Source organism: Solea solea, chromosome 2, assembly GCF_958295425.1.
Source record: "Solea solea chromosome 2, fSolSol10.1, whole genome shotgun sequence".
NCBI classification, from domain to species: domain Eukaryota; kingdom Metazoa; phylum Chordata; class Actinopteri; order Pleuronectiformes; family Soleidae; genus Solea; species Solea solea.
In genome coordinates this window covers 29269678-29288952 of record NC_081135.1, presented here as the reverse complement: position 1 = coordinate 29288952, position 19275 = coordinate 29269678, and the positions used below count along the sequence as shown (strand labels likewise).

Here is a 19275-nt window from a genome sequence, read left to right as displayed (position 1 = left end):
TGCTCCAGATGATCTCCCACCCCACCTTTAATGTTGCAATTTGTTGTTGTTGTTGTTGTTTATTTATTTATTTATATGATTATTTCGGTCATGTCAGTTAGATCACTCATCATCACACATCATCTTAGTGTAGTTCACACTATACACATGTCACTCCGGCAGTTTGCCCCGCCCCCTCCTCTGCCGGCCTGCCGGCCCTAATCTACTCTCCCGACCTAGACACCCACAGAGAACATGTAACTAAAGTTCTGAAGAGACTATTAGAGAACAAGCTCTATGTCAAGGCTGAAAAAAGTCAGTTCCATGCCGACATCATCTCCTTCCTGGGCTTCATTGTAGCCCCTGGAAGAGTGCAGAGGGACCCGGCTAAAGTTAGCGCTGTGGCTGAGTGGCCCACGCCTGATAGCTGCAAGAAGGTTCAGCAATTCCTTGGATTTGCTAACTTCTACAGGCGGTTTATCAGAAGCTTTAGCGCAATAGCTGCCCCATGCACGCACTTACCTCCCCACAGGTGAGGTTCCACTGGACTCCGGCGGCGGAGGTGACGTTCCAGAGCCTCAAACGGCGATTCACCACGGCACCCATACTGACCATGCCAGACCCCCGTCGACAGTTCGTGGTGGAGGTAGACGCATCCAACGAGGGGATCGGGGCGCTCCTCTCGCAGCGGTCAAGCCGGCCAAGGAGAGCTCCATGGTCCCACCCTCCCCGGCCCCTCCCCCTCCGGAAGTGATAGACGGAGGTCCAGTCTACAAGGTCAAGCGGCTGCTTGCGGTCCGAAGCAGGGGCCGGGGCAGGCAGTACCTGGTGGACTGGGAGAGATACGGGCCAGAGGAGAGACAGTGGGTCCCGTCCCAGTTCATCTTGGACCCTAGCCTCATTAAGAAATTCCACAAGGACCATCCTGAGCAGCCTGGGCCATCAGGAGTCGGCCCTTGAAGAGGGGGTACTGTCACTCCGGCAGTTTGCCCCGCCCCCTCCTCTGCCGGTCTGCCGGCCCTGATTACACACACCTGCTGACAATTAAGCCATGTGGACTTTTAAAACTCTCTGTTTCCCTGTTTCAGTGCCAGTGTGTTTTTGCCCATGCCTGATCACCAGAGCTCCTCGTCACAGCCACAGATTCCACAAGTTTTTGATCCTCTTTGTGAGTGACGCTTTCTTTTGTAAGTTTTCTTATCATAGCCTGTTAGCTGATACCTTAGTTAAGATTTATAGCCCCTTTTGTTTTCCTCCTTGGGAGCCTTTTAGGAACTCCAATCACTAGGATTGTGACTTACCTTTTATTAGTTAGATTGATTAGATCCAATCATTTAGATTGCGTTTTGTTTTTGACCTCGTTCTTAGTTAGTTAAAGATCGCCAATCAATAGGATTGTGCTTTTGAGTTAGTTTTCATTTTGAAGTGTTATGAGCTTTGTTTTCCTCCGTTTGGAGAGTTTTCTGTTTAAGTTTTACATGATAACCATAGTCTGAGTTTGTTTCCTCTTCGGAGTGATTTTTTGCTCCGTGTTCATAGTTCTGCAACAATTCTTTTGAAAAGCGTTGCGCTCTCCATTTGTTATAACCACGCTTTTGTTTTCCCTCAGTAAAGACGATCTGTCTTGTTTTGTTTACGAGTGCCAATAAAGACAATTAAAAGGCCTCTGCGTCTGAGTCCTCTCTGATCTGTCTTGTCAACACATAACCGAAAGGGAAAGCGGGAGAAGCAAAAGCTTATCTAGTCCCGCCCCCATTACCCACAGAATACATATTTTCATCGTACAATACATAACTTTTCTTTTTCTTATGACATTTTGACAAAAACATGTTTCAGCATCAGGTAGCACTCAGAGATACAGTCTAGCTCTAGACAGTCAATCAGACCCAATGTGTGTCTGTACATGTGTCCATAATATTCCGTCGTGAGTGACAGTCTCGACTTGTTGCCTGGCATGTGAACGTCGCAAAAGTCACAAAACGATCCAATCAATAGAGGTCAATTCATCAGGTTAACTATTAACTTGGATGGTGTGAGAGCCTGTTTGTTTTTGTTTTGTTTGTTTTTGTTTTTTTTCATTTGAGTATTTTTGATTTGATAAATAGTTGATTTGTATGTTCCCTGTAACTGGCATAGTGTAGAATTCTCAAGGCTCTTTTTTGGAGTATAAACAGGGGATAAGTAGTGGTTTTGTAATGTGTCCCCAGACCTCTGTACAGTATTGCAGGTGTGGAGAGACTAGTGCACAATACAACAAGTATAGTGCCTTCTGGTTTAATAGTTTTTGTGCCCTTGTTGCTTTAGTATTTAACATTTAGGTGTAATATTTAAACTATTTAATATATGTACAAGTTAACAAATATTGGTGTGAATGTGGAAAAAGTTAACGTTAAAAATGTGGCAAAATGTTGATGTTATTTTCAGCCTGACACTTAACCCCACACGTGTCAGCAGAGGTATGAAAGATGTGATGAGTGAGTGAATGAGTGAATGGCAACATTTTAAATAGTAAAGCAGCTCTGAGTGGTCATCAAGACTAGAAAAACACAATATAAATACAGATCATTTAACTCACAACATCCAAGTATCTCTCTGTACAAAAAACTATTTCACTCACTCGTGTTCATGGCAGCTTCTCTCTCTAAACAATCCTGGGCAATTGCAGTGGTTCTAGGTTTTTGCAAAAGACTGTATTTTCCACCAAAAGTAACATGTGAAATATTTTATATTTTTAAATAATGGCTACTTTATAGTTTCTCCAGGAAGATACACGTGCTGACATTTTTGAAATATTCATGTTTTCCTGCTCTCACATGCACAATAATATCAACAAAAAGGTGATGTTTCAAACAGAGCAAAATTCCATGTGCAATTTTATTATGATTAATTATTATGTGAGGCAAAAACTTTACCTCCAGTCTAATAGTTAAACCGTATCTTTATGTTACAGAGAATCTTCTGATATCACATTAATACGTGACAGAGGTTCAAGCATGTGATGTATCACTTCAGCAAATGCACTATTTGAATTTTATACACAGGCAGAACCAGAAACATCTATTAAATTCAACAAATTGGAGGAAAAATCAGAGGTTCAATGTTCTTCTTAATTATTCTACAGTATGAATTCATCATGTAAAACAAGCTACAACATGAAATAAACACACATCTAAATGCAAAAATCTCAATCGGAGACGAAGAAGTCACTTTCTTCCAGAATTAACTATGTACAAAATTCTGTTCCGTATTTTGGTGAGTTTGAATCCATATATGAGAGGATTCATGAGCGGAGGAATAATGAGAAATTCTGTAGCGATTAAGTTTTGAAGGCCCTGTGGCAAATCTGTGGAGCCAAACCGTGAGTACATCAAATCAAACAGGATGATCACAAGGGCCGTTGATAAGGAAATTAAATGGGGCACACATGTCTGCATGATCTTCACCCTGTCATCTTTAGACCTCACACTCTTTTTGACCAGATGCATGTAGGTCCACGCTATGAAAACACCATGCAGCACATAGATTATAATGGTTACATACGAGACAATATTGTTCCAAACAGTGTTAGAGTCACTGCAAGCGAGTTTGTAAATGAGCCAGTTCACACAAAAGATTTTCTGAATTCTCGAACCACATAACTTGACTGTAGATGTCAGTATAATACTGATGGAGAAAATACAGAGCGGCGTTAACCAGGAGAAACAAACCAGCTGAGCGAGCCTCCTCTTACACATCAGAGAGTGATAGTGCAGTGGTCGACATATGGCCAGATACCTGTCGTAAGCCATAACTGACAGAACAGAGAAGTCACAGCAAGCAAACGAGTACATGATGAACGCCTGCAAAAGACAGCCTTCATATGAGATTTCTGCAGAAGACGAGAGTAGATCTAAAAGAAACTTGGGGTAGAAACCTGTGGTCCCATAAAGTTCATTAATGAAAAGGCTGCACAATAACACATACATAGGTTCATGCAGGTTTTCATCCAGTATAATGATGGTGATGAGGCAGATGTTGCAGAACAGAATCAAACAGTAATAGAGTAAAGTGAAAGAAAACAGAGTCATTCTGTAGTTAGACGTCTCGTTGAAGCCTGACAGAGTTAAAACTCTCACAAACGAAACATTATCCATGATAGCAGATTCAATTTTCACAGTTTAAACATCCTCAAGTGCCCATAATGTTCAAATGTAAAGAAGAACATGACAGACAGTGGTGTTGCACTGTCTCGTAGTGTCTGGTCTGGTCTGACTCTCTTCTCCTCCCACAAGATCAATATATAACAGCTTTAATGATGTCATCACAACATCAGAGAATTCAAACTCGAATGAACTAAGAAGTCCCTAACCCAGAAAAGCTGGGACACTTTTTGAAAAATGCAATAAAAACTAAAATATGGAATTTGGTAATTCACTTTCTTAATTCACACAATGCAGGATTTCCACCTTCAAATAATGTCTGCAAGATTATTTACAACAGGGTGAATGGCATCTCTGTCAAATAAAACTTATATTATCGTGTTTTTTCAGGGTGAGTTTTTGTTTCTAGTATCTTGAAAAATAAAACAATTCATATGAGACTAACCCTGAAGAAATGGTTGTTTGTACATTTAAAGTCCAATACCTATAGCCGAGGTCTCAATAGGCCAATTAGGTACCTGCCTACCTAATTGGCCCTATCTATCTATCTATCTATCTATCTATCTATCTATCTATCTATCTATCTATCTATCTATCTATCTATCTATGTAGCTAGCTAGCTAGCTAGCTAGCTATCTAGGGCCAATTAGGTAGGCAGGTAGGTAGGTAGCCTGTCTAGCTACCTACCTACCTAAAACCCTCCATTTGGTTTGGTCCAGTGATGTCAGCCATGACATCACAATTAAACCAGGAAATGTTTGTCGGCCTCCTCTCATATCTACAAGAAACCTGCACCTGAAGGTAAATGAAATGAACACACAGCTCTGTGTTTACTACATTTATCTACTCATAAGCTTTAATGTTGTGTAAACAGCCAGGCTTGGTGAGTAACACTTATGGGAAGTGATGCCTTCTTCAAAGTTTAACAGTATTTGTGTTTTATTTTGTCATTTATTTTGTGTGCTTTTGCCTCACATTGCTGACGTTATTTTACAGTCGTCCCACTTTTTGTGCTGTAGAGGGAAATGTTCCTGTTTTCAAACAATTTCAGGGAGGAGATTCCAGGGATTTGGGATCTCACAGAAACTCATGTGATTTAATGTGACATCACAATATAAAGACATGGAGGTGGACTGTCAGCGTAGTCAGTGTGTGTGAGATGTTTTGTGCTGAGAAACACAAAAAAACTGTGGATAAAGTCATGGCTGAGAAGACGGAATCAACTTTGTCTTGTACAAGTTACAGTTCTAAACAAAACTTGTAAGTGGTTATTGCGGAGTTCTGCTCACGCCCCTGCTCATGCCTGTTCAGTCGTAAACATCAACCATTTTTAATATGCTGATGTGTCCCATGACCAGATAATCTGTTCAAAGTAGTCTAACATCGGAAGGAAGACGTTTTAAGGCACTTTTGCCTGATGAAGATACTATGTTTTGGCCCAAATATTCAATTGCTTACAAAAAAATTGACCTTCAGCCACATTTACTTGGTAAAATCCCTGGTACAGTATATGGTGCTGAGAGTTTGAAGAGGAACTCAGTGAAGGTAACATATGATTCAAGATTCAAGATTCAAGATTCAATGCAACGTTTTACTGTGTGTCTGCTATTTTGCTGCTGGGAAGCTTCTCCCCACAGGCCACCATACTTTCCCCCTCTCTGTAGGCATAGACAACCTCACTCTTTCAAACTTTTTTTTATTCTAAAAAATAATTTTTTTTTAATTCTGAATAATAAACATCTGATACGATGATGATGTTCTGATCAAGACACATTTAGCATGGCTGTGATTTTATTTGTGTTCATTGGGGTTTAAACATAGATGAGGGAAGTGAAGATTTAAAAGGATGGGGAGAAAATGTTTTGCCATACATTTCTGGACAGTGTGTGACAACACAGTTAAAAAATAATCAAAAAAGCAGTCTGGAGGTGAGGCCTGTTCTGGTTACACTTCTGCCTGTTCTTCTCCTTCCTCTTCTTTTGACTTCTCCCTCTAGGGGTCACGACAGCAGATCATCATTTGCCTCCATCATGTCCTCTCTCTTGTGTCCTCTTCTGTTACACCCGCTGTCCTCATGTCCTCCTTCACAACATCCATGAACCTTCTCTGTTGGTCTTCTTCTTCTCCTCCTGCCCGGCAGCTCCATCTTCACCATCCCTCGTCCAATATAATCACTGTCTCTCCTCTGCACGTGACCAAACCATCTCAACCTTGTCTCCTCCTTACTTTATTTCCAAACTGTTCAACCTGTGAATACAGTATACGAGTCAAATAATAGCACTAGTTTAGAGCTGCAACTAACGATATTTTCACGATTAATCGAGTAATCGTTTGGTCCACACTAAATCAGTGTTTGTCAAACCTGGAAATCATGAAGATGTTCTCAAATGTCTTGTTTTTGTCCACAAACTGAAATTTTCAGTTTTAAATGATTTCTTTGTAATATGGAGCAAAGAAACCAGCAAATATTCACATCAAACCGATTAATTGGTTATCAAAGTAGTTGATTAATAATCGATTCATCGAGTAATTGTTTCAGCTCTAGACTAGTTAAAAGCGAGAATAGCAACACTTTCCACTTTTCCATGTAGATTATAAACTATCTAATCAACACAGTAAAATTCACTATATGTATGCTACATAACAATGTTAGTGCATCCATTAAAACTGAAAAATAGATGCAAGATTATAACAGAAAATGACAAATATATTTCGTATACGTTCCTTCCTTGCACTTCAACAAGGCAGACGACGACATACAACATGAACTTTACTTCTTTCTGATGAAAAATTGCGTGATCTTTTTTCTTATTTGTGTCAACTTCAAACCGTATATCAGGGCGTTGAAGATGGGAGGAATGACAAGAAATTCAATGGACATAAAATTCCCGACGTGGTGTGATATACTCTTGTTGCCAAATCGTATGAACATCAAGTCAAAAGACATACTTACAAATAAGATAGTGAGACAGAACAGATGTGGCAGACATGTTTGCATAAACTTGCTTCTGTTCTCACTGGAAATGATGCATTCTTTGATCAGGTGGATGTAAGACCACACAATAGAAAAGAAATACAGCGCATAAATGGTGTAGTTAAACGCCGGAACACCAACACTGGCTAATGAGGCAGTACAAGCGAGTCTATTGACAAAATAATTAATACAGTAGATTCTTGGTATATGTGAGCCACACACTCGTGCTAATGATGTTGCTATTGTCCCTTGCAACATCAGATAAATGGGTACAAGCCAAGCGATGGACAGAAAGACACATATTCTTCCCTTCGTCATCACAGAGTTGTATGTCAGAGGCTGACACAGAGCCACATATCTGTCAAAGGCCATTAATGCTAGAAGAGTTATATCTGCACAAACCGAAGAGTGCACCACAAAGCCCTGCAGGAGACATCCACTGTAAGAGATGACATGAGTGGAAGACAAAAGATCACTGAGTAATTTTGGATAAAAACCTGTTGTCCCATAGAGTCCATTGATGCACAGGTTACATAGGAAGATGTACATGGGCTCGTGAAGAGATTTGTGCACACAGATTGTCACAATAACGGTCATGTTTGCCAGGCAAATCACACCATAGCACAGCAGGGTGAGAGCAAAGAGAGTGACTCTGTGGTTTGCTGTGCCGTTAAACCCCGTCAGAGTAAACATAGAAATGACTGAAACATTATCCATCATATTCAAAGTTCTCTCCTGCATTATTTACATTTACAAAGACATTCAACACTGTGTTAGTCCATCACTAACAGTCCGTACTGTCACCCTGACACAGTTTTATACTGTTTACTGGCAACAGCCAGCGATGTGCTGCTGAGGACGGGAATTCAGACGGTCCAATCAGTGAGCTGGAATAAACCAGAGGAGACTATGATTATGTCAAAGATGATGTAATGCCACAAACAACTAGTTTCAACTTCCCCATCCACCCTAATGTGTGCTGGACGGGTTTGTACAGTACTGGGGTTAACATTAGAGTTGGGATGGTACCACTTTTTGTGTACGATACCAATACCGATACCGATATCACAAACTCGAGTATCTACAAATACTGATACTAGTCCGATACATCAATTATATACCATTGATGAACTATGAAGCTGTTGACAACACATTTATACCGAGTCATTTCAAAGACATAATTCTCCGACTGTGTTACAAATATTGTTGTGACTAACAGCCCAAACATGGTTAAGTTTAAATGATTTTGCTCTATTTTTTATTTTAGATTTTTACAGTCCGTGGATTGTGTCGCAGTTTACATTTGCATCTGTCTAATGTCAGAATAATCCACAATGTCTTGTGGATTATTCTGCCACATAACAGGCAATGCACTAGCTTTTTTTTTTTTTTCAACCGGTATCATAGTCCCTGAGGTAAAGAGCCCTCCGGCGGACCTGAAATGTGCGGAGATTGGGCTGCAGAGGTTCAGCCGGAAATTCTGCTTCGGGCGGTTGCCCAACTGGGATTTCAGGTTGATCTCCCAGGAAGTCCCAGCTCGTAACTGTGTGCCGTTGGTCGGCCGCAGCTTCTTGGTCAGAGGTGGACGGTGGTTTCACCAGTCTAAGAAGGCTGGCGTGCCAGCGTGAACCATCAGCCAGGCGAAAGGTTGCTGGTCCCAGCTGTGCGGTGATTTGCTGTGGTGCAGACCAGAATGACACTGAGACAAATGTCAACACATGAGAAGTATTTAGCTGCCACTGTGAAACAAGTCACTACGGAGAATTAATTGATCCAAGATGGAACTGCTAAGCTGGTCATTGAATGCGATCGACAGAGTGTTCTCAACAAGAAGTACAGGTTCTGGTGAACCTAGTTGCCCAGATGGGACCTTCATGGCTGGCTACATTCGGGACGGATGGGATAAGTGGAAAGTCGTGTGCCTTGCTGCACTGGATGTATAGGATGTCGAGGATGTGTACATATTCACATTCATGATGATCGGAATGCTCTCCCTGGGATGGGGAATGTTCCTGCAATACCGGGAACTGAGAAAGATCGGCAGTGAGATGACCAAGGAATTGATCGATATGTAGGTGGAAAGCGCAATAACAAACAGAGTCATGGTTGGGCTGCGCTCCGACATCTCCACAACCATTGAGCACGTGAAAAGAATGGAGAAGCAAAGCGAGACGAATCCTACAGATGAGATGGATGACTAAAGGAAAAAAAAAAAAAAATGATGCATTGACCTCTATTGATTGGATTATTTTGTGACTTTTGGGAAGTTGAATATGCCAGGCAACAAGTCGAGAATGTCACGCGCGATGGAATATCATGGACACATGTACAGACACACATGGAGTCTGATTTGACTGTCTAGAGCTAGACTATACACACATGGACAAAATTGTTGGTACCCTTCGGTTAATGAAAGAAAAACTCACAATGGTCATAGAAATAACTTGAATCTGACAAAAGTAATAATAAATAAAAATTCTATGAAATTTAACCAATGAAAGTCAGACATTGCTTTTCAACCATGCTTCAACAGAATTATTTAAAAAAATAAACTCATGAAACAGGCCTGGACAAAAATGATGGTACCCTTAACTTAATATTTTGTTGCACAACCTTTTGAAGCAATCATTGCAATCAAACGATTCCTGTAACTGTGATTGAGACTTCTGCACCTCTCAGCAGGTATTTTGGCCCACTCCTCATGAGCAAACTGCTCCAGTTGTCTCAGGTTTGAAGGGTGCCTTTTCCAGACAACATGTTTCAGCTCCTTCCAAAGATGCTCAATAGGATTTAGGTCAGGGCTGATAGAAGGCCACTTTAGAATAGTCCAGTGTTTTCCTCTTAGCCATTCTTGGGTGTTTTTAGCTGTGTGTTTTGGGTCATTGTCCTGTTGCAAGACCCATGACCTGTGACTGAGACCAAGCTTTCTGCCACTGGCCTGCACATTTCTCTCTAGAATCCCTTTATAGTCTTGAGATTTCATTGTACCCTGCACAGATTCGAAACACCCTGTGCCAGATGCAGCAAAGCAGCCCCAGAACATAACAGAGCCTCCTCCATGTTTCACAGTAGGGACAGTGTTCTTTTCTTGATATGCTTAATTTTTCCCTCTGTAAACATAGAGCTGATGTGCCTTGGCAAAAAGTTCCATTTTTGTCTCATCCGTCCATAGGACATTCTCCTAGAAGCTTTGTGGCTTGTCTACATGTAGTTTGGCAAATTCCAGTCTGGCTTTTTTATGATTTGTTGTCAACAATGGTGTCCTCCTTGGTCGTCTCCCATTAAGTCCACTTTGGCTCAAACAACGACGGATGGTGCGATCTGACACTGATGTTCCTTGAGCTTGAAGTTCACCTTTAATCTCTTTAGAAGTTTTTCTGGGCTCTTTTGTTACCATTCGTATTATCCGTCTCTTTGATTTGTCATCAATTTTCCTCCTGCGGCCACGTCCAGGAAGGTTGGCTACAGTCCCATGGATCTTAAATTTCTGAATAATATGTGCAACTGTAGTCACAGGAACATCAAGCTGCTTGCAGATGGTCTTAGAGCCTTTACCTTTAACATGCTTGTCTATAATTTTCTTTCTAATCTCCTGAGACAACTCTTTCCTTCGCTTTCTCTGGTCCATGTTGAGTGTGGTACACACCATGTCACCAAACAGCACAGTGACTACCTGTAGCCCTATATATAGGTCCACTGACTGATTACAAGATTGTAGACACCTGTGATGATAATTAGTGGACACACCTTGAATTAACATGTCCCTTTAGTTACATTATTTTCAGTCTTTTCTAGGGGTATCATCATTTTTGTCCAGGCCTGTTTCATGAGTTTATATTTTTAAATAATTCTATTGAAGCGTGGTTGAAAAGCAATGTCTGACTTTCATTGGTTAAATTTCATAGAATTTTTATTTTTCTTTCATTAACCGAAGGGTACCAACAATTTTGTCCACGTGTGTATCTCTGAGTGCTACCTGATGCTGAAACATGTTTTCTTTGTCAAAATGTCATAAAACAAAAAAAACAAAAAAGATGAAATAAAATGTATGATGATAATGGGGGCGGGACTAGATAAGCTTTGCTTCTCCCGCTTTCCCTTTCGGTTATGTATATTGTGTGAACTGCACTGCTGTGTGATGAGTGATCTAAATGTCATGACCGAAATAAATAAACAAATAATAATGATAATAAATAATAAGAATGAAAGCAGCTTATGGGACCAACTGGGTCGACGGATCCGGACACAATCTAACACACCATGTGAAGGGCCCTTCACCCGATGCTTCTTGTCAAATCGCTGCTTCATGCAACACTGCTGCTCTGCCACTCTTCTGCTTAGTGAGAGTGCTGCTGCTGGAGTGTCACCCCTCTGAGGACGTAGGCGATCCAGGGGAAGCTGCATTTCACGTCCCAGCATCAGGAGGGAGGGAGAACTGCCTGTCGTGGCGTGCGACGTAGCCCTGTAATGAAGCAGGGTGCTCTGTTGTGCTGATAAGAACAGGAGGCTGCCTGCTAGGTGTGCTCTGAGCCCATTCTTGAGGGTCTTTGAACCTCTCCACGCCACCATTTGCCTGGGGGTGGTAAAAGGCCGTCTTAATGTGTTTAATTCCCCTCCCCGCCAGGAAGGAAGAGAAATTGGCCGAGATGAACTGGGGCCCATTATCAGTTGTGACGGTATCGGGCACACCCCAACGGGCACTGGCAGTGATGGAACCGGTGGGCAGCACCTCAGGCCACTTAGAGTGAAGGTCATAGGCCACCAGGAGGAAGCGTTGGTGCTGAGGGACGGCATGAAGTTCACTGCAGATGTCCACCTGGATGTGGGTCCACGGTGTTGGTGGCCACGGCATGGGCTGCAGGGGCGGAGGTGGGGGCAGGCCTGTCTTACCGCTGGTGAGGCAAGCTGTACAGTCTTTCACCATAGTCTGCACGTCCCTGTCGATGCCTGGCCACCAGACCAAGCCCCTGCAGTGTTGCTTGACTCTAACAACACCCAGGTGACCCTCATGCACCATGGCAAGGATGCACGCCTTCAAGGCGCTTGGAACCACTTTGCACTGAAAGTGCGGAGCTGATTGAGGACAGAATCCTGTGCAGACGCGTCTTAGAGCTCCTGCAGGGAAACGGCTCCTTGGAGGGGTGTGTGCAGCATGAGGACAAGCTCCAGCTCTGAAGGGTCCTGGGCAACATCTCCAACAGACTTAAGCTTGACTCTGGAGAGCAGGTCTGCCACAACGTTGTCCCGACCAGGCGTGAACTGTGTGGTGAAATTGTATGCCTGCTACCTCTCAGACCACCGGTAGAGGCGAAGTGGCTTGTGTCCCGATCCCGTCGTGGCCAGCAGGGCTGTAAGGGCCTGGTGGTCTGTCCGCAGCGTGAAGTGACATCTGTACAGGTACATATGCCACCGTTCACATGCCCAGACACAAGCCAGCACTTCCCTCTCACCCACAGAGTACTTCTGCTCAGCTGGAGTGAGTGACCTTGAAGCAAACGCCACTGGGCTTTCGCCCCCTTGCTGGAGTTGAGACAGAACAGCACCAACTGCGGCATTAGAGGCGTCACAGGTCACAAATGTGGGGCTCTGCAGATCAAAGTGGGCGAGCACCGGTGGGGAAGTGAGCTGTGATTTGAGCCTAGAGACTGCGGTGGACAGTTTCTGCATGGTGCAGTGGTTTCGGAGTAGCGGGGAAGTTAGTGTAGATAGAAGGCAATCATCCCCAGGAATGATGATAGCTGTGCAGGGCAGGAGGGCTCAGGCAGGCGCAGGATGGCATCGATGTTTGAGTGGAGTGGGCTGAGGCCAGAGGCAGTTAGACGGAACCCCAAAGATTCACTTCTCCCCGTTCAACGTGAGGTTGTGGCGAGCGAGCACATTAAGCACTCTGGAAAGGTGATCGTCATGTGTTGCAGCTGTCTCCACATGCACCACGATGTCATCTAGGTACACGACCACACCCGAGATGCCAGCGAAGATGGTGGCCATGATCTTCTGAAAGCAGCTGGGGGCGGAGCTGAGGTCGAAGGGCATGCGGGTGTAGTGGAGGACCCCCATGTGTGACACAAAGTGAGTTTGCGGCTGTCTGGGTGTAGGGGAACCTGCAGGTAGCCCTGGCGAAGATCAAGTTTGGAGAAGACCGTGGAGCCATGGAACTGAGCAGACAGCTCCACCATCATAGGCAGTGGGTATTTGTCTGGGATCACAGCTCTGTTTACCTGTCTTAGGTCGACACAGGGGCGCAGGCCGCCCGACTTCTTTTTTGCTACCACCAGGTTAGAAATCCAGAGCGAAGCGTCAATCCGCTCAATAATGCCCGCGTCCAGCAGCTTCTGCAGCTCAGCTGTGACATCGTCACGTAGGGCGAGGGGTAGCCGACGTAGAGGTTGAATGACAGGGGACACTGCTGGGTCAATGAGCGGCTGATGATTGAAAGCGGTGAGACAGCCCAGGCCAGCGAAGAGCGACGGGCAGCGTTGCTGCCAGGGCGTGGTCACCGTCAGTATGGTGGCGCCTGTGTTGTCCGTGATGGAGAAGCCCAAGGCGCAAAACAGATCAAACCCAAGGAGGTTGGCACCATGGCGGGACACCTGGCAGGGATTTCGAGCCGTAGCGCACAGAGAAGGTAACGGTGCCCACCATGCCGATCTTAGTGTGGCCATAACCGTACAGCTCCTCTGCGCCCACCCTGATAGTTTGTTGGGGGAAGAGCTGCGGACTGTGGACTCGCTGAGCAGAGACCTAGAGGCTGCAGTGTCCAACAACAGTGGCAGGCACACATCATCCAGCTCCACGGTGCACCACTTAAATGCCTTGACGCTGGAGCCAACAGAGTGGATCGTGGATCGTGGATCGTGGATGGGCTGGACGGGCGGATCAGACGAGGTCGGGGTTTGTAGAGGTGGGCACAGAGTGGCACACTCTGGAGAAATGGTTCAGTCTACCACAGCGTTGGCATCTCTGTCCTGTTGCTGGACAGGTTGGTGCACGTGTGGGGTGAGAGGAAGAACCACAGTTACCACAGGGCCGACGTGCTGTGGCGCTCTGCTGTCCTGTGACATTCACCTCGAGGTCATCATGTGGAAAAGCGGGGCCTGAGAGCTGAGTCGCTGGCACCACGGCTTGTGCCAGCGGAGCAGAGTGTGAGGGGGTGGGGTCGGAGGCTGCCAGATGCGAAACCAACAGAGCGGCAGACTCCAGCTAGAAGGCAAATTCCACCGCCTTTGACAGCGGCAGGTCATCTGGGGACATGAGCAGCCTCTCCCGCAACTTGGGATCAGTTGTGTGCTCTGCTAGTTGGTCCTGAATCATCTCGTCTTCCAACCGTTCAAATCTGCAGAGGCTAGCCAAACAGCGGAGATCGGCGATGTAATGCTGGATCGACTCACCCAGCTGTTGGCGGTGCTGTCGGAATATAATCCGCCGGACGATAACGCTCTGTGGAGCAGCGAAATGTCCAGTCAGTAAGGCGACACAGTCGGCATATGTCTGCGCGGGTCTGAGAGTGCGGAAGATCCGTTGCCCCTCGCTCCCGAGGCTGTGGATCAGTATGGCTCGGCGCCTAGCATTGCTAGCATCGGTTAGCCCGGCAGCCGTAATGAAAGTCTCGAACGAGTCGTGCCAGCGGGACCACGGGATCGGCGGATCCCCAGGCAGGGCGAGGAACGAAGATAGCGGCAAAAAGGGAAGCTCCATCCTTGTCGCCAATGTTACGTCCACAAATTCACGGACACGACTGTGTGCTCACGTGTTTTATTGACAATGTACACATCAAACTCTGGGCGTCTCCATATTATAACGTCACACACATGCGACTTCACTACCTTACGGTGTACAGCCGTATGGTACAGAGGGCAACGGTTTGGACCACCATGTTTTTACAACATAATACCATAATGGGCAACTGAAGGCTACTTATGGCACTTTACCATGAAGAACACACACTCGGCACAGGTTTTTATTTTGCTTTTCCATTAGTGATAGTACATTTTTTTAGTACCAGCTCTGGGAGGTTCCAGCAAGCTGAGCCTCCCAGAGCTGGAAAGCGGTGATCGCTTTCCAGCTCTAAAAGCGGTGATCGCAATTTGTGTTGTTGAATGTTCTATTACTTGACCTCTGAGGACATTGCAAAATGTTTTTCCTTTAAGTATTCACAGTGTCTAAGTGTCTCCCATTAGATCGGCACACACTGACCACTAGATCATTCTTAGCTCACTAACTGTGTTTCCTGGGACTCTGTTGTTTTTCATTGAGTTACACCAGGGACACCATAGCAACAACAGCTGCCTTTCATCAGCCTCTGGTGTAAGTTCATCTGGAGAGTCCACTTCAACTTCACTCTTTCAAACCTTTTTTATTCTAAATTTGATCATTTATTTTGCTGTGTGAATAATAAACATCTGATATGATGATGATGATGATGATGTTCTGATCAAGACACATTTAGCATGGCTGTGATTTTATTTGTGTTCATTGGGGTTTAAACATAGATGAGGGAAGTGAAAATTTACAAGGATGGGGAGAAAATGTTTTGCCATACATTTCTGGACAGTGTGTGACAACACAGTTAAAAAATAATCAAAAAAGCAGTCTGGAGGTGAGGCCTGTTCTGGTTACACTTCTGCCTGTTCTTCTCCTTCCTCTTCTTTTGACTTCTCCCTCTAGGGGTCGCGACAGCAGATCATCATTTGCCTCCATCATGTCCTCTCTCTTGTGTCCTCTTCTGTTACACCCGCTGTCCTCATGTCCTCCTTCACAACATCCATGAACCTTCTCCATAGGTCTTCCTCTTCTCCTCCTGCCCGGCAGCTCCATCTTCAACATCCCTCGTCCAATATAATCACTGTCTCTCCTCTGCATGTGACCAAACCATCTCAACCTTGTCTCTCTTACTTTATTTCCAAACTGTTCAACCTGTGAATACAGTATACGAGTCAAATAATAGCGCTAGTTTAGAGCTGCAACTAACGATATTTTCACGATTAATCGAGTAATCGTTTGGTCCACACTAAATCAGTGTTTGTCAAACCTGGAAATGATGAGCAAATAAACTATCAAATATTCACATCTAAGAAGCTGAAACAATCCGAAATCTGGTTTAATCATGAAAAAGATACAAACCGATTAATTGGTTATCAAAGTAGTTGATTAATAATCGATTCATCGAGTAATTGTTTCAGCTCTAGACAAGTCAAAAGCGAGAATAGCAACACTTTCCACATTTCCATGTAGATTATAAACTATCTAATCAACACAGTAAAATTCACTTTATGTATGCTACATAACAGTGTTAGTGCATCCATTAAAACTGAAAAATAGATGCAAGATTATAACAGAAAATGAGAAAAATATTTCTTATACGTTCCTTCCTTGCACTTCAACAAGGCAGACGACGACATACAACATGAACTCTACTTCTTTCTGATGAAAAATTGCGTGATCTTTTTTCTTATTTGTGTCAACTTCAAACCGTATATCAGGGGGTTGAAGATGGGAGGAATGACAAGAAATTCAATGGACATAAAATTCCCGACGTGGTGTGATATACTCTTGTTGCCAAATCGTATGAACATCAAGTCAAAAAACATACTTACAAATAAGATAGTGAGACTGAACAGATGTGGCAGACATGTTTGCATAAACTTGCTTCTGTTCTCACTGGAAATGATGCATTCTTTGATCAGGTGGATGTAAGACCACACAATAGAAAAGAAATGCAGCACATAAATGGTGTAGTTAAACGCCGGAACACCAACACTGGCTAATGAGGCAGTACAAGCGAGTCTATTGACAAAATAATTAATACAGTAGATTCTTGGTATATGTGAGCCACACACTCGTGCTAATGATGTTGCTATTGTCCCTTGCAACATCAGACAAATGGGTACAAGCCAAGCGATGGACAGAAAGACACATATTCTTCCCTTCGTCATCACAGAGTTATATGTCAGAGGCTGACACAGAGCCACATATCTGTCAAAGGCCATTAATGCTAGAAGAGTTATATCTGCACAAACCGAAGAGTGCACCACAAAGCCCTGCAGGAGACATCCACTGTAAGAGATGACATGAGTGGAAGACAAAAGATCACTGAGTAATTTTGGATAAAAACCTGTTGTCCCATAGAGTCCATTGATGCACAGGTTACATAGGAAGATGTACATGGGTTCGTGAAGAGATTTGTGCACACAGATTGTCACAATAACAGTCATGTTTGCCAGGCAAATCACACCATAGCACAGCAGGCTGAGAGCAAAGAGAGTGACTCTGTGGTTTGCTGTGCCGTTAAACCCCGTCAGAGTAAACATAGAAATGACTGAAACATTATCCATCATATTCAAAGTTCTCTCCTGCATTATTTACATTTACAAAGAGTTGTGTTAGTCCATCACTAACAGTCCGTACTGTCACCCTGACACAGTTTTATACTGTTTACTGGCAACAGCCGGCGATGTGCTGCTGAGGACGGGAATTCAGACGGTCCAATCAGTGAGATGGAATAAACCAGAGGGGACTATGATTATGTCAAAGATGATGTAATGCCACAAACAACTGGCTTCAACTTCCCCATCCACCCTAATGTGTGCTGGACGGGTTTGTACAGTACTGGGGTTAACTGGGGTCCGATACATCAATTCTATACCATTGATGAACTATGAAGCTGTTGACAACACATTTATGCAGAGTCATTTCAAAGACATAATTCTCCGACTGTGTTACAAATATTGTTGTGACTAACAGCCCAAACATGGTTAAGTTTAAATGATTTTGCTCTATTTTTTATTTTAGATTTTTACAGTCCGTGGATTGTGTCGCAGTTTACATTTGTATCTGTCTAATGTCAGAATAATCCACAATGTCTTGTGGATTATTCTGCCACATAACAGGCAATGCACTAGCTTTTTTTTTTTTTTCAACCGGTATCATAGTCCCTGAGGTAAAGAGCCCTCCGGCGGACCTGAAATGTGCGGAGATTGGGCTGCAGAGGTTCAGCCGGAAATTCTGCTTCGGGCGGTTGCCCAACTGGGATTTCAGGTTGATCTCCCAGGAAGTCCCAGCTCGTAACTGTGTGCCGTTGGTCGGCCGCAGCTTCTTGGTCAGAGGTGGACGGTGGTTTCACCAGTCTAAGACGGCTGGCGTGCCAGCGTGAACCATCAGCCAGGCGAAAGGTTGCTGGTCCCAGCTGTGCGGTGATTTGCTGTGGTGCAGACCAGAATGACACTGAGACAAATGTCAACACATGAGAAGTATTTAGCTGCCACTGTGAAACAAGTCACTACGGAGAATTAATTGATCCAAGATGGAACTGCTAAGCTGGTCATTGAATGCGATCGACAGAGTGTTCTCAACAAGAAGTACAGGTTCTGGTTAACCTAGTTGCCCAGATGGGACCTTCATGGCTGGCTACATTCGGGACGGATGGGATAAGTGGAAAGTCGTGTGCCTTGCTGCACTGGATGTATAGGATGTCGAGGATGTGCACATATTCACATTCATGATGATCGGAATGCTCTCCCTGGGATGGGGAATGTTCCTGCAATACCGGGAACTGAGAAAGATCGGCAGTGAGATGACCAAGGAATTGATCGATATGTAGGTGGAAAGCGCAATAACAAACAGAGTCATGGTTGGGCTGCGCTCCGACATCTCCACAACCATTGAGCGCGTGAAAAGAATGGAGAAGCAAAGCGAGACGAATCCTACAGATGAGATGGATGACTAAAGGAAAAAAAAAAAAAAAATGATGCATTGACCTCTATTGATTGGATTATTTTGTGACTTTTGGGAAGTTGAATATGCCAGGCAACAAGTCGAGAATGTCACGCGCGACGGAATATCATGGACACATGTACAGACACACATGGAGTCTGATTTGACTGTCTAGAGCTAGACTATACACACATGGACAAAATTGTTGGTACCCTTCGGTTAATGAAAGAAAAACTCACAATGGTCATAGAAATAACTTGAATCTGACAAAAGTAATAATAAATAAAAATTCTATGAAATTTAACCAATGAAAGTCAGACATTGCTTTTCAACCATGCTTCAACAGAATTATTTAAAAAAATAAACTCATGAAACAGGCCTGGACAAAAATGATGGTACCCTTAACTTAATATTTTGTTGCACAACCTTTTGAAGCAATCATTGCAATCAAACGATTCCTGTAACTGTGATTGA

At 43.9% G+C, this 19275-nt stretch overlaps 3 protein-coding genes across 3 annotated transcripts; all 3 read right to left on the bottom strand.

Moving 5' to 3' along the window:
- Nucleotides 1-3117: 3117 nt before the first annotated feature.
- LOC131455251 (putative gustatory receptor clone PTE01) lies at nt 3118-4112 on the bottom strand. Its single transcript, XM_058622785.1, has one exon. The coding sequence runs from the start codon at nt 4110-4112 to the stop codon at nt 3183-3185; it is 930 nt and encodes a 309-aa protein (XP_058478768.1). The 3' UTR covers nt 3118-3182.
- A 2734-nt stretch (nt 4113-6846) lies between these two features.
- On the bottom strand, nt 6847-7819 carry LOC131455272 (olfactory receptor 52E8-like). Its single transcript, XM_058622806.1, has one exon. It carries the CDS (start codon nt 7810-7812, stop codon nt 6889-6891), a length of 924 nt encoding a protein of 307 aa, XP_058478789.1. The 5' UTR covers nt 7813-7819; the 3' UTR covers nt 6847-6888.
- Nucleotides 7820-16459: 8640 nt separating this feature from the next.
- LOC131455317 (olfactory receptor 52E8-like) lies at nt 16460-17426 on the bottom strand. Its single transcript, XM_058622876.1, has one exon. The coding sequence runs from the start codon at nt 17424-17426 to the stop codon at nt 16503-16505; it is 924 nt and encodes a 307-aa protein (XP_058478859.1). The 3' UTR covers nt 16460-16502.
- Nucleotides 17427-19275: the final 1849 nt, after the last annotated feature.

Coding starts and splice junctions, on each gene's coding strand:
- LOC131455251 (XM_058622785.1), bottom strand. CDS start 4,112: ATGGATAATGTTTCGTTTGTGAGAGTTTTAACTCTGTCAGGCTTCAAC.
- LOC131455272 (XM_058622806.1), bottom strand. CDS start 7,812: ATGATGGATAATGTTTCAGTCATTTCTATGTTTACTCTGACGGGGTTT.
- LOC131455317 (XM_058622876.1), bottom strand. CDS start 17,426: ATGATGGATAATGTTTCAGTCATTTCTATGTTTACTCTGACGGGGTTT.